Genomic DNA, 14,516 nt, shown 5'->3' with positions numbered 1-14,516 from the left:
TAAAGTAGAGAAAATTATTAGTTTGTAGTTTTGGTTCTTAGCTTTCAGACAGGAAGTATGTTCAAAGAAGAGCTTTATGGAATTTCAAGTCAAGGTAAGGTGGAATAATGTCAGAAAAACTTATTAGTAAAATCAGTTATCTCTTATTGTTTTGTGGTCATAACTAAGGGAAGTCTCTGTCTTTTCCCCAAAATATGTTGTAAATAATATGACAGCTGCATGGATACTCCTACTCCTCCCCACCACCACCCCCCCACCCCCAAAACAGGACCTCTTTAGTGTTGGCTGTTCTGGAACTCATTATGTAGACCAGGCTGGCTTTGAACTCACAGAGATCCTCTTGACTGTGCCTTACAAGTGCTGTGATTAAAGACGTTGCATAGATGGAGTTTTATTTTGTTGTAAAGAAAACTTGTGAGATTTCATTGCTTTTTGTTGTTGTTAAGAAAAACATTGAGTTATGTGAAATACTCCTTTTAATTTTTAAGGGATCCCTGTCTCCCATAGCTCATTACTATTAACACGTGTTTAGATTGTTTTTATCAGGAGTTTGGTATTTGAATTACCTCTGGAATTAGAAAGTACTGTAAATCCACCAGCCCTAAGTTACTATACTGTGTATATTCTCTCTTATTTTTGTGTCAAATAGCTACCTAGCAGCACATAGTTTATTTATTTTGAAGCTTCATGGTCTTAACCAGTAAATACCAATTTGCTATAAATGTTTTCAGGTCAAGTATTAAAAAAGAAGAAATTAGGCAACATGTATTTTTCAGGACTCATCAGTAGGTTGTTCCTCTCTCAAACTTGAATTTCCTTGCTCTTACATGAGATGTCTGAATCAACAATGTCCATCTTTCTCCTTACCTACCATAAAAGATATTTATTGGACTTGGAGAAGATATGGTTTTGGTTCCCAGCATGCACATTAGGCAGCTCACAGTGCCTGTAACTTTCACACCAGAAGGTCTGACGCTGTCCTTTAGCCCTGTGGGCACTGCCCTCAGATGTATGCATACATACACACACGTTAAGTGGAGCTGGATTGATGGCTCAATAGAGTACTGGCTGCTCTTCCAGGGACCCAGATTTGACTCCCAAAACCTCATGGCACTTCACAACTCTCTGTATCCTCATTCCAGGGGATGTCACAACCTCTTCTGGTCTCTATGGGCACCAGGAATTGCAAATGGTACACAGACATGCAAAACACCAACATGTATAAAGTAAAAATGAAATTTAAAATGTACTCATATATAGTGTTAAACTTTATAGAACATAAAGGCAGGCCCACCATGACCTCTGTGTAGTTAATCTCAGGCTATATAGGACAGAGAATAATGAAGTAGGTGTTGGTTGTTTCCAGCAAAGAAATCTACAGAAATCTCTGTTGAACTTAAAAGCCTAAAAAGTGTCCATGAGGGAGGGTTAAAACAGTGGTAGAATTTTGAAGTGGAAATGGCCTTATTATTATTATTATTATTTTAATTAAACTTACTCATGACTTTCTACCATGTTGTGTTGTCATTGTCCACCTTCAAGTTTACCTTAGGAACACAGATACTACACAGATCCTTAGGACCTTATTCTAAGTTCTAATTTGGTAATGTGGATTTATACCTGACTTCCTGCTTGCTTAATCACTTCTAATATATTAAACAATGAGAAGTAATATATACTAATACTCGCCCCTTCCCCGTCCTATCATCCTACACTAGAACTTTCTGAGGAAATAAACTGAAAAGGGAGACTGTTTGCAGTACAACTCCAAAAAGAAGATCCTTCCCTAAAGTGTTTGGTCACAGTTCTTAACAGGTAGCAGCATATGACCTGGGGAAGGAATGGTGCTTGATATCAACTCTGATAACATAATTTTTCTTTGTCAATTTTTTCCTAGTATCATCTAGACTGTCGCAGCCATCCTCTCCCCAGTCAGGCTGCCCATCACCCACCATTCCAGCAAGTAAAGTAATTTCTCCATCACAGAAGCATAGCAAAAAGGCATTAAAGCAGGTAAGCATTGAGTCTGTGTTTATCAGAAGAATTATCTCCCCAATTAAAAATAATTATGAGAGCCTCCTGTTTCATGCTTTTAGTTCTTTTGTGTAATGGACAATAAAATTTTAAGACCCTATTTCAATAAAACACTGCATCAATTGTTCTTTTACTGAAATTTCTTGAAAGCTTTTTGATTTGTGTCTTTACAAGGTAAATGTCAGCAGCCTGCTAATCTACCACTAGTAATTTGTGTGCAGTGTGTAGAACACTCATTGTAGGGTTTTGGTAAATCCTTTTTAACATGTTTTTGAAAACCGAGTTGTTTTGCTAGCTTGCTGAGGTGTCCGTGCATGTGCTGAATTATGAATTGGTGTTTAAAATTTCAAGGCATTTTTATGCTTCTCACACTGAGCTACATTCCCAATCCTCAGGCTTGTTTTCTTTGTAACTTATTGTAATAATCAGGTTTTTGTTTTGTTTTGTTTTGCTTTTTTTTTTTTTTTTTTAACTCTATTGTATAGACTCACATTGATAGATTTCCTAATATTGCACTAAATCTAAGTGTGGAATAGTCCCCATATTCTCATTCTTTACATACTTTGTACAATTTTTTTTTTTAAGTTATAGTTTGTATCCAGTTATTATAGCACATACTTGTAATCCTATCACTTTGAAAGCTGAGGTGGGGAGAGAAGACTTTGAAGCCAGCTGGACCTATACATTAGCACCCTGTCTGTTATTTTATTTTTAGTTTAGATCTTGCAGTATTCTATTTGGTGCAGTTTTGAAATGAAGAAATTTCTGCCATTATAACATTGACTGTGTAGTTGTTTATTTTAGTCTATATTTGGTAAGAAATTTGTAGAAATTATCTTTACTACCTAGGTTGAAAAAATAGTACTTAAAAATAATTTTTCTTGTATTATATTGTTTTTTGCTAGTATAATAGTCCGTTGATTTTTCTCCTTTTGAATCAGTTTTGGAGATCCTTCCTAGAAATCTTCACTGGTTCATTTCTGGTCCAGTGAGATTGCTTAGCAGATAAAGGTACTTCCTGTCAAACCTGAAAACCTGTATTGATTCCTGGAACCCACACGGTGGGAAAGAAAACTGGAGTTGTTCCTGACCTCCACATTCATGCCTCCTCAACTCCATAATATACACAAAAAATGAATAAATGTTTAAAAAGAAGTAAACTGTTCCTTTAACTTAATTATTGTATTTGTTGCTGTAAAGTTATACAGTGTTCTCTTATTTGTCTTTTACTCGTGTTCATTTATTTGTTTGGATTGGCTCAGTATGTATTCAGGCTGTTTTTTTGTTTGGTTTGGTTTAGTCTTCCCCCTTTTATTCTTTCTTTCTTGAAATACTTTGGTTTCACAGTCATATAATCCAAGTACTAAAGAGGCTGAGGCAGGGTCATCCGAATTTCAAGGCAGCCTGGTTTATGTAGAAAGACATTGTCTAGCAACCCTCTCCAAGAAAAAGCAAAAGATCAGTAAATACAAACTGACAAGTGTAGGGCTGGAGAGATGGCTCAGTGGTTAAGTGTACTGATTGTGCTTCCAAAGAACCCGGACTTAATTTCCAACACCCACATGGCAGCTCACAATTGTTTGTAACACCAGTTCCAGAGGATCCAACACCCTTACACAGATAAAACACCACTGCACATAAAATTAAGAACAAATAATTATTTTAAAAACTGACAATTAATTAGAAAAACATTGAATAGCATCATTTGAATTCTCATAGCTTGTTATAAACTAGAAGTTTTATTGTATCAAGAATTACAAGTAGGGTGAAGTTGATTATTGATATACTGACACAGTGTAATAAAAACCTCTTAATCATTTTAAGTACAGATGATTGAACATAGGTTCCTTGTACATTGCCATTGAACTATATCCCTAGCCACTATAGCTTTACTGGAGAGAAATTTTATATTATCTACTAAATTTTAAATATACATGCATCATGAGCATGGAAATAAACATTTAGCACTTATGTTCAAGATAGATGCACAGAAAAATATTTGCACAAAAGTTTGTTAACAGTAAGAAGTTGCTAATGGCCTTACATATAAAATTTATCATATATTATTTGTGTATGTTGCATATATATATATATATATAATTAATATGTGCCTAAGATAAATCAAGAGATTATATAAACATTCATATTTATAAGATGGACAGTTATATAGAAGATTAGAAGTTTATGCTGTAAAAGTTTGTGCTAAGTAGTTTAGATATGGAGAAATCACCAAAAAGATGCTGCTCTCATAAAAAACTCAATTGCAGTTCCCAGCCCCCACATTGGGCTAACAATTGCTTGTAACTTTAGCTCCAGGGAATTCATCACTCTCTTTTGATCTTCACAGCTGCTGCGGTCACATGTGCAAATACATATATTACCCCTAACTAAAAATAAAAATAAAGGGATAGAGCTACAGCTCATGATGAAGAGTGCTGTCCCCTTTTACAGAAGACCTGGGTTTGGTTTCTAGCACCTCTATCAGAACACTCAGTTTAGCTCCAGTGCCAGAGCTCTGATACCCTTCTGCTTCTGCAGACACCTGTACACACATTGTACACACATGGAATTAAATAAATAACTAAGACTTAAGATCGTTGAGGGTCTAGAGAGATGGCCCAGGGGTTAAGAGCATGGGGTTAAGATCTTCTCATTTATGAAAATAATGGTATCTCACAATGGTCTGTAACTTCAGTCCCAGGGGATTCAGTGCCTTCTGCTGGCATCCTTGGGCACTGCATGCACATGGTACACAGACATGCAGACAAAACACATACACATAAAAATAAATAGATAAGTCAGTAAGTAAATAAATAAAGAAAATCTTTTAAAAGAAGGATTCTTGGTAGAAGCTTCACAGTTGGCCCAGTAGGTCAGGTACTTTATGTAAGCAAGCATGAAGGCCTGAGTTTGGATCACTGGACTCATGCTAAGAGTCATACATGCCATATTATAGCTGTAATCACAGGGTTGGGTGTAGAGAATTGGTGATAGCCTTGTGACTTGTAGTCACCTGTTCTAAATGGATAATGAGCTCTAGGTTTAATGAGAGAACATACCTAAAAAAGGTAGGAGTCTTATTCAGAAGATACTGATGTCAGTGTCTGTTCTCCATAAGGAAAAATAAACCATAGAAACAGAAAAGGCCCCTGCTGTGGAGTTGACATGTTGAGCCCAGATTTTCTTTAAACCATACTACCATAGTATCTAGAAACTATACATGGAAGCCTAGCCAGAAAAATACTTTGACACTATAGGGAAGAACTTTGAGTCAGAAACCTGTTCACTGTTGACCAACATGGAATGATACCTCATTCGAGCCAACTCTTCAGGGAGCACAGCCACAGGACTCTTAAAAGTGGGTTGTCCAGAGGCAGAGCCAACATTTGCAGCCAGGCTTCTGAATGGTTTCCCCAGAGGTGTAACCAAGTTTGTGACCCAGCCTGTGGAAGACCACTTACTCACTAGACAGGCATGTGTGACCAATCCTCACAAATACTGGTGCAAATATCTGGGATCCCAAGAAAAAAATGTTGTATGACAGACCAGAATGTACATAGACTTTATATTTCATCCAGCTCTGTTCTTTACAATTACTCCTCTTCAAGACCCATTGTCAGTTTAGCATCTCAGTTCTGTCTTGCTTTGTTTTCTTGTCTTATTTTCTTACTTTTTTCTTTTTTTTTTTCTGCTTGATTACTCTTTTCTTTACCTTTTGGCAGGCTTTTCCAAGCACAGCCAAAACTGAATTGTATAGGACAGTGGTCCTAAAGTGGGATCTCAGGGCCAACAACCCTGTGTGTGTCTGAGATTGTCCACAATGTACAGTTTTGGGGGCTTGAGAGGTGGTTTGCCAGTTAACAGCACTTGTTGCTCTTGCTTCTAGCACCCATGTCAGGTACCATCCAATTGTGTGTTACTTCAGCTTTGGGATACCTGACCTTCTAGCCTCCAACTGTACCTGTACAAAGTGGCATATTCCCATATGGGGACATACGCATATAGAAATAAATCTTTAAAACAAAATTCTGGAGAAGTAAAACAGGACACAAACCCTTGGATGAATACCAAGAGAACATAAACTGAATGAAATTAGTTAATATAGGTATCAAAGTGAAACTCAAAAGAAATACTGAAAGAATTTTTAAAAGCCAGATAAAATTCTGGAAATGAAAAATTAAATATTGGGTCTGGAGAGACCACTCAGCAGTTAAGAGCACTAATTGTTCTTCCAGGGGACCAGGGTTCAATTCTCAGTGCCCAAATTATGGCTCATAGCCATCTATATAACTTTACAGGTATCTGATGTCCTTTTCTGTTCTCTGTGGGCAACAAGCATCATGTGGTGTACAGACAGACATAAAGACAAAATAGCCATACACATAAAATAATGTGTATGGATGTTTATATGTATGTCTGTGTCACATGTGTGCCTGGTACAGAAGCCAGAAAAGGTGTGGTCCTTTAGAACTTAAGCTACAAGTGGGGTTTTGTTTGTTTGTTTGTTTGTTTGTTTTGTTTTTTTTTGTTGTTTTGTTTTTTTTGTTTGTTTGTTTCCAGAGCTGAGGACCGAACCCAGGGCCTTGCGCTTGCTAGGCAAGCGCTCTACCACTGAGCTAAATCCCCAACCCCTACAAGTGGTTTTGAACCATAATGTGGGTGTTGGGAATTGAACCCAGGTTTTTTGGAAGAACAGATAGTGCTCTTGACCACTGATTTATCTCTCCAGCCTCCATAAAATTAAGAAATTCTTAATTTTCATTAAGAAATGAAAACCTCGATGTCAAATAAAAGCTCTGTTGAAAGCCAATAGAATATATTAAAGGTGGGGACAGAATATTGAGACTTGAACATAGAGTCAAGCAATTAGAAAATTCAGGCACTGGCCAGAATCAAGTAATAAGAAACTACAGATCAGTGAACCATGTGCACAGAAGAATTTCATGATAAAGGCATAAAAATTATCTCCAGGAAAATCATAATAAAAGTAATCTGGAAAGAGATGTCACTCAGATACAGGCAGCATTTAGAACAATAAAGAACTTCCCATGTCATATCAACTGTCAAATCATTACACATATAGAACAAAGAAAGTCTATTGAAAGTTGCAGGGAAAAACTCCAGTTTGCATGTACAGATCCATCATTGTTTGAGTACTGTAAACAGACACAGAAAGACCACACACGGGTACACAGAGAAGGATGTGAAGGGGGGATATACTAGTCTTTCTGATGAGTGTATGCAAACATTCACAATAAAATACCTGCAAGCTGTATTCGAGAACACAGCAAGGGCTGTAGATGTAACTCAGCAGAGTGCTTACCTAATACGTTTGCACTCCAGTATAGAAATCAAGCAGTCACCTCAATGTTTGTAGAAAGGACTTCTGAGAAAATTGCAAGTATTTCCATTAAAATCAGATACGAGTATGTTTACCATCTCTACTTTTATTTAGTATAGTACTTAAACTGCTAAAACAGCAACAAAATGTAAACCTTCTACATTGAAAAATTTTAAACATGTAAGAAATAAATCCGCATTTAAAAGGAGGGTTAAAGATGCTAGAAAATGAATAGATATATCTATTGTAAAAATGACTGTACTACCAAGTGAAGTATATAAGTTCAATATAATCTTCATTAAAATTTCTTATGTATTCTTTACAGAACTAAAAAAAAAAAAAAACCAACCTTGAAATTTACGTGGAAACATAAGCCCTTGTGGAACTGCTAAAGCAGTTCTAGGCAGTAAGAATGTTGGGATTGCAGCTGGGCATGGTGGGTCATACCTATAATTCCAGCACTCAGGAGGCAGAGACAAGCAGATCTCTGTAAGTTCGAGGCCTGCCTGGTCTACACAGTAAGTTCCAGGACAGGCAGGGCTGTTACACAGAGCAACCCTGTCTGAAAAGACAAAACAAACAAAACTAGGAGCATTACTGTCTTGATTTCAAGTTACATCACAGCGCCATAAGAAAAAAAATGTGGTACTGACATACAGCAAGATCAGTGAGACTGAATAGAGGACATACAGTATAAACCCACACAGCTGTAACTCCCTGACTTTTGAGAAAGCATTTTGACAAAAATATATGTGGAAGAAAAGCTGGTTCTAAGAAAATGAGGTATCCATGTATAGGAGAATGAAATTGGATCTCTTTCAGAAATGCTAGCTCCTGAAGATGGACAGACATAATGTAATACCTGAAACATTCAGAGAAAGTAAGAGAAACAGGCAGAACTTTCTGAAATGAGTAGAGGGGCTAGAGAGAAGACTCAGCAGTTAAGAACATTGGCTACTCTTGCAGAGTACCGAGATTTGATTCCTGGCACCCATACTGGCTGACAACCACCTGTCACTTCAGTTCTAGAGGGATCTGATGCATTCTCTGGCGTTCATTGGTACATGGTACATGGACACACATACAGACAAAACACCATACACACAGAATAAAATTAAATATTAAAAGAAAAAGTAAAAATAGATTTATCATATAACCTACCTAAGACGTTTGGTATTATCTCTCTACTTGCTGTGGTGGCACACATCTTTAATCCCAGCACTGGGCAGCAGTGGCAGGCAGATCTCTGTGAGTTTGAGGTCATCTTGGTTATCCAGGACAGCCAGGGCTGTTATACACACAGAAACACTGTCTCAGGCAGTGGGGGATATGGAGGAGTTATCAAAAACATCTCAAGTGAGGAAGAGTTTATTTTGGTTCACATTTTACAAGTGGTGCATCTGGCTTGATGCCAAAGACATGACAGTTTCTACTACCTACATTTGTGGTAGGTCTTCTTACATTAGTGAACCTACATCTAGAGATTCTCACAGACTTGTCCAAGGTTTGTCTCCTGGAGGAATCTAGATCTTTTCAACCTGACAATAACAGTCATCACAAACCCTGGAGTATTTAGCCCTGGAACTCCAGGCTTGATACCTCACAGAAATACCTGCACACCAGTGTTCATTGCTACAACACTCACCGTGACTAAGTTACGGAATCAGCCCAGCCATAGAGTACCAGATAACAACGTGTGAATACGGTGTAAGTTTTCCCAGCCGTATAAAGAACAAAGTTAGACCATTTGCAGGGGGAAAAAAAATAAATGCATCTGGAATAAAAAGTGTTTTAAGTTAGTCCTTGAAAAGAAAATACTATCTTTTCCTGGATCATAGACATAAAACCAAGGTTGTAGATATAATATGTAAACAGACACAAAACTTTCCAAGGAGTTAGCAGTCAGGAGGCAAATGGAGTGAAATAGCTTTTCCACAGTCCATGTATGAAAATGTCCTTATGTAACATACATACTTTTGTGCGTAATGAATACACAAACGATTTTTAAATCCTAAGGGCCAATGAGATGACTCACTGGATAACAGTCACTTAGTGCCACCCAGCGACCTGAGTCCTGTCTTTGGGACCCACGTGATAAGTAGAGCACCAGCTTCAGGAAGTTAACTTACCTCTGACCTTGTACAGTACATGCCCTCATGAATATTCAGTAAGTTTTACCACAGTATGTAGGTAGTGCTGTTTACAAAATGTACAGTAGTATTAATATAATTAGTAGAGATGTGAATGTGTAAAAACGAATAAGAAAGTTTAATTAGAAAAGCGAATTGACCATAGTTTTCCTTGAGGATTGTATCACCAAAACTTGAGTGATGTTAAAAAAAAAAAAGTTCAATTAAATTGAGTTCAATTTAATTTTTAAAATGTATGTTTTGTTTTTACTTATAATTAGAACCCATAATTTTAATTTTTGAAGCTGGGTCTTACTATGTGGTACTGGCTGACCTGAAACTTACAGAGATCCTCTCAGTTCTGCTTTCTGAAAACCATGGTGAAAGGTGTGTGTCACTACTCCTGACCTAGAACCCATAAACATTTTAAATTGTGTGAGTTTTAAAGTATTTAAACTAGAAGTTGTTTATAGGACCAGGCATGGTGGTCTCTGTCTCTCTCTCTCACACTTACACACACGCACAGTTGTGAGCTTCTGTGGGGGTGTTGGGAGTTAAACCTTTGTCCTCTTAACTGCTGAACCATCTCCCAAGCCCCTTTTTGTTTGTGCATGAGTGTGTGGGTGTGTTTGTCTATGTAGGTATGTATGTGTATGCATGCACTAATGCTTTCATGTCTGTGGGCACACAAAGTGAGTACATGTTCATGTCTCCACACTTTATATCCTGAAAATCTGATAATTTAATCAGAGCCATACATTTCTAAGCTTGAGATTAGGAGAGGGATGTTTTTTTATTGAACTCTTTGATTTTGTGTGTGTGCGTGTGTGTGCGTGTGTATAATTACACACACATGGAGGTTAGAGAACAACTTTTGGGAGTCATTTCTCTTCTGGTGTGTGGGTTCTAGGGATCAAACTCTGGTATCTAGATTTGAAGGTGAGTGCCTTTATTCACTGAGCCATCTCACAGGCCTTTTAAAAAAAAAATGTATTCTAAGTAATATCAAGATATCTCTATTAACTAAGAACCTTTTATAAATAAAAATTACCTAAAATATTTACAAGGAACTAACTGCTGTTATTAGAACCTACATTGCATAGTGTCCCTTCCTTTCTCTTTACTGAATTGCTATAAGTTATTGGGACTTGATTATTTGGACACGTCTCAGTGCTCTTACCCATGGTAATTTAGCCTCTGAAGCATAATACAAATAGTTGCCTTTTTTTTATTCAATCAATGCAAATTGAGATCTTACTGGTATATGGCTTAGAATTCTAGTTTTAGAAATGATAAAAGTGTGTGTGTAGTTCTCCAATTAGAAGATTGTAAATTTCAGGGCTGGAGAGAGGGTTTAGAGGTTAAGAGCACTGGCCACTCTTCCAAAGGTCTTGAGTTGAATTATCAGCAACCACATGGTGGCTCATAACCACTGATAATGAGATCTGATGCCTTCTTCTGGCATGCAGGCAGAATAATGTAAACATAATAAATAAATCTTAAAGTAAGATTATAAATTCCTTGCTGTACTGCTGATCTTTAATTTCTGGAAAAAAAATTGTTTTTGTTTGTTTTTGAGACAGGGTTTGTCCATTTAACAGAGCCCTGGCTGCCTGTCCTGGACTTTCTAGACCAGGCTAGCTTTGAACTCGAAGAGATCTGCCCGCCTTCCGAATGCTGGGATTAAAGGGATGCCACCATGCCTGGCCTTCTGAAGAAATTCCAATGATTTTTTTTTTCTTATATTTATATATAATGATATAATCTTGGCCTCCCCCAAAGCACCTAAACTCTAAAGGTTGTTTAGGCCTTGTGTCAATTTTGTTTAATTTCAGCTTTTATTTACATTGAGTAGATTACAGAGTAATCACCATTTAAATTATGTCACTTAGTTGCTTAAAACCAGTTTGTTTGTTTCTTACTGTCAGGTTTTTTTTTTTTTTTTTTTTTTTTTTTTTTTTTTTTTTTTTTTTTTTTGCTTTGTTTTGTTTTTTTTTTCGTTTTAGGCCCTGAAGCAGCAACAACAGAAGAAGCAGCAGCAACAATGCAGGCCAAGCATGTCCATCTCCAATCAACACCTCTCTCTCAAGACTGTCAAAGGCAGTGACTCAGCACCAACCAAACCTGGTAGGTTGTCTGACCATTTTCCCTTTCCAGTGGAATTTTCTTTTTCTCAGCGTATTTATCCTTTTGGTAGTATAAATTTTTATGCTGAGTAAAATATTTATTTTTAAATTACCATATTTATTTGCATAATCTCTGCTGCCACAGGTATAAATCCTAGGATTTATATTAGGTTTTTTTTGGTTTTGTTTGGCTTTGGTTTTGTTTGGTTTGGTTTTGGTTTTTGGGTTTTGGAGACAGGGTTTCTCTGTGAAGCCTTGGCTGTCCTGGACTCACTTTGTAGGCCAGGCTGGCCTCAGACTCATAGAGATCCACCTGCCTCTGCCTCTGCCTCTGCCTAAGTGCTGGGATTACAGGTTTGCCCCAACACTCCCAGTTATAGGAAATATTTTAATATAAAATTATCACATACTTAATTAAAAGTACCATAGTGAAATTTGTATGTAAGAAGGAAATGAACAAGAAACCTTTTGTATATTAGCCCTAGTAACATTTGGAGGCCTGAATTCATTAACCTTATTAAATCTGTTGTATTCAAGGTCAAAGTGAACTCTTCTTCTAGATGCAGGCGGGTGTAGGTAGTGTGTATGTGCAGACTGAGGTCAGAGAACATTCCCCTGTACCATTTATCTTCTGGTAGTTTTGTTTTTTTGTATTATTTGATGGGGTCTCTCACTGGCTTGGAACTTGTGGCTTAGGCCAAACTGGCTGACTAGTGAACCTCAGGAATCCTCCTGTCTCCTCTTCCCAGTACTAGGATTACAAGTGTTCAGTACTATGACTCTTACGTAGTTTCTGAGGATCAAACCTAGAACCTTATGCAACAAGCACTTGTTGGACTTAGCCATCTGTGCAGCTCCAAAGTGACCTCTTTATCAATACTCTCATTCAGTATAGGAAGATGGGGCTGGAGAAATAGCTCAGTCATTAAGAATATGAACTGTTGCTCCAGGCCTGGTGTTGCATGCCTTCAATCCCAGCAGAGGCGGGATGATCTCTGTTGAGTTCGAGACCAGCCTGGTTTACAGAGCCAGTTCCAGGATAGCCAGGGTTACACAGAGAAACCTTGTCTCACGGAAGAAAAACAAAACAAAAAGTCAAAAAACCAAACAAACAAAAAGAATATGTACTGTTTTTGCAGAGGACTTGGCATCGATGCCCAGTACCCACATAGTGGCTCATAACTACCTGTAACTCTAGTTCCAGGGGATCTGATTTTGTCTTCTGATATCTGTGGACACTGGGCTTACAGGTGGGGCAATAATATACATGCAGACAAAATGCTCATACATATAAAATCAAAATAAATTAAAAATTATAAAGTGAAAATTTAGCTATGTAGGCTTTTGAAAAATATCTACCTTTACTTTCCATTGGATGTGTTTTATGGACTTTGAGTGTTTATTGCTTGATTTGTTTTTAACTTCAATTGTTTTGCGATACATAGACTTTGTTTAGCATTATGTAATTTAGTTGAACCCATAAGCTGATTCTATGAACTGCCATAAAAATCAAAGGTCTGAGTCTTAAAAAACTTTTCATTTTTGTTAGAAGAGATACTTAGAGATGCAGGTAAATCATGTGAGAAGATGTAAGGGGTTTTTACAAATCATTCAAGAGGCCTACATTTCTTCATTCATGATTCCTGTAGTTACCATGGAATATAATAGTGTGACTGATTTTTCTGTTTTAATTGTTAGATTTATGGAGGTCTGAATGCATGTAGAAGTGTGAGGCTGACTCATGAGAGTCCTGCTCTCCTTGTACCATGGGGGCCCAGAGATAACTCAGGTTGTCGGGGTTGGTAGCAGCTATCTTCCTAGCCCCTTGGTGGGCTTTGTGTATGAACCTCAGTGTCAGCAGTCTTCACATATTCTTTTCCCTAGCCCTGTGGGAAGGAAAGCAATCTGATGGACAGTCAAGCAGTCCGCAGAACTCAAACTCCAGCTTTTCTTCTTCAGTGAAAGTGGAAAGTTCTCTGCTAGGATTGGGGAAGAAATCTTTCCAGAGGTCTGACAGACTCCACACAAGTAAGTTAGTTTACAAAGACTTGTTTTCAGTACAACAATGTTTCTGCAGTGTGTTCAAAATCATCAGCCACTGGCTTGAGTTTAATGTATAATTTGAATTTTATTTTGAAATGTCAGACATGATTTCATTTTTTTTTCTTGTCTTTTTTTTTTTTTTTGCACTTGTTTGTTTGTTTGTTTGTTTCAAAACAGGTTCTCACTGTATAGCCCTGGCTGTCCTGGAACTTACTCTGTAGACCAAGCTGGCTTTGCCTCCTTAAAATTGTGTGCTGCTATACCTGGCTACACTTTTTTTTGACATTTGGGTCTTTTATAAAAATGTTTTTGATACAAAATTACCTTCGGTTTTTATTTTGTTTTGTTGATTTGCTTCATACTGAGCATTAATAACTCACAATATTGAATGTGTTAGGGAATTGCTTCACCCCTGAGTTAAAAATCTTTAATCCCTAGTTTATCATATTATTTGTTGTCCCCTTTTTTAAATTTTAAAGATAATATCTCACTAATATAGTCTAATTAAAATATCCTGGAATTGGTCTTTAACCTGTAATCTCCCTGCTTCAGCCTCAAAATTGATGGTATTATAGAAAACAGCACCACTTTCAGATTTGACAATTGCTTTTTAAATTTTTTTATTTTTTAATATATATTTTTAAATTTAATTTTATTTATTACAGTGTATTCACTTTGTATCCCTACTGAAGCCCCTTCCCGTGTCTCCTCCCAGTCCCACCCACACTCCCTCTTCTCCCCCTGTGCCCTTTCCCTGGTCCCCTTATAGGGGAGGACCTCCTCCCCTTCTTTATGACCTTAGCTTGTCAGGTCTCATCAAGGCTGGGCTGCATCATCTTCCTC

At 37.3% G+C, this 14,516-nt stretch overlaps 1 protein-coding gene across 1 annotated transcript in view; it reads left to right on the top strand.

The window, feature by feature from the left end:
- The window catches only part of Asxl2 (ASXL transcriptional regulator 2), a 43,072-nt gene that overhangs the window by 11,976 nt on the left and 16,580 nt on the right, over window positions 1-14,516 (top strand). Inside the window, exons 3-5 of the mRNA XM_055621979.1 lie at window positions 1,898-2,013; window positions 11,511-11,631; window positions 13,515-13,658. Of these exons, the coding sequence (XP_055477954.1) occupies window positions 1,898-2,013; window positions 11,511-11,631; window positions 13,515-13,658 (381 nt within the window). The remainder of the gene's footprint in view (window positions 1-1,897; window positions 2,014-11,510; window positions 11,632-13,514; window positions 13,659-14,516) is intronic.

Source organism: Psammomys obesus, unplaced genomic scaffold, assembly GCF_907164565.1.
Source record: "Psammomys obesus unplaced genomic scaffold, mPsaObe1.curated_primary_1811, whole genome shotgun sequence".
Taxonomy (NCBI): domain Eukaryota; kingdom Metazoa; phylum Chordata; class Mammalia; order Rodentia; family Muridae; genus Psammomys; species Psammomys obesus.
This window is presented reverse-complemented; position numbering and strand designations above follow the sequence as displayed.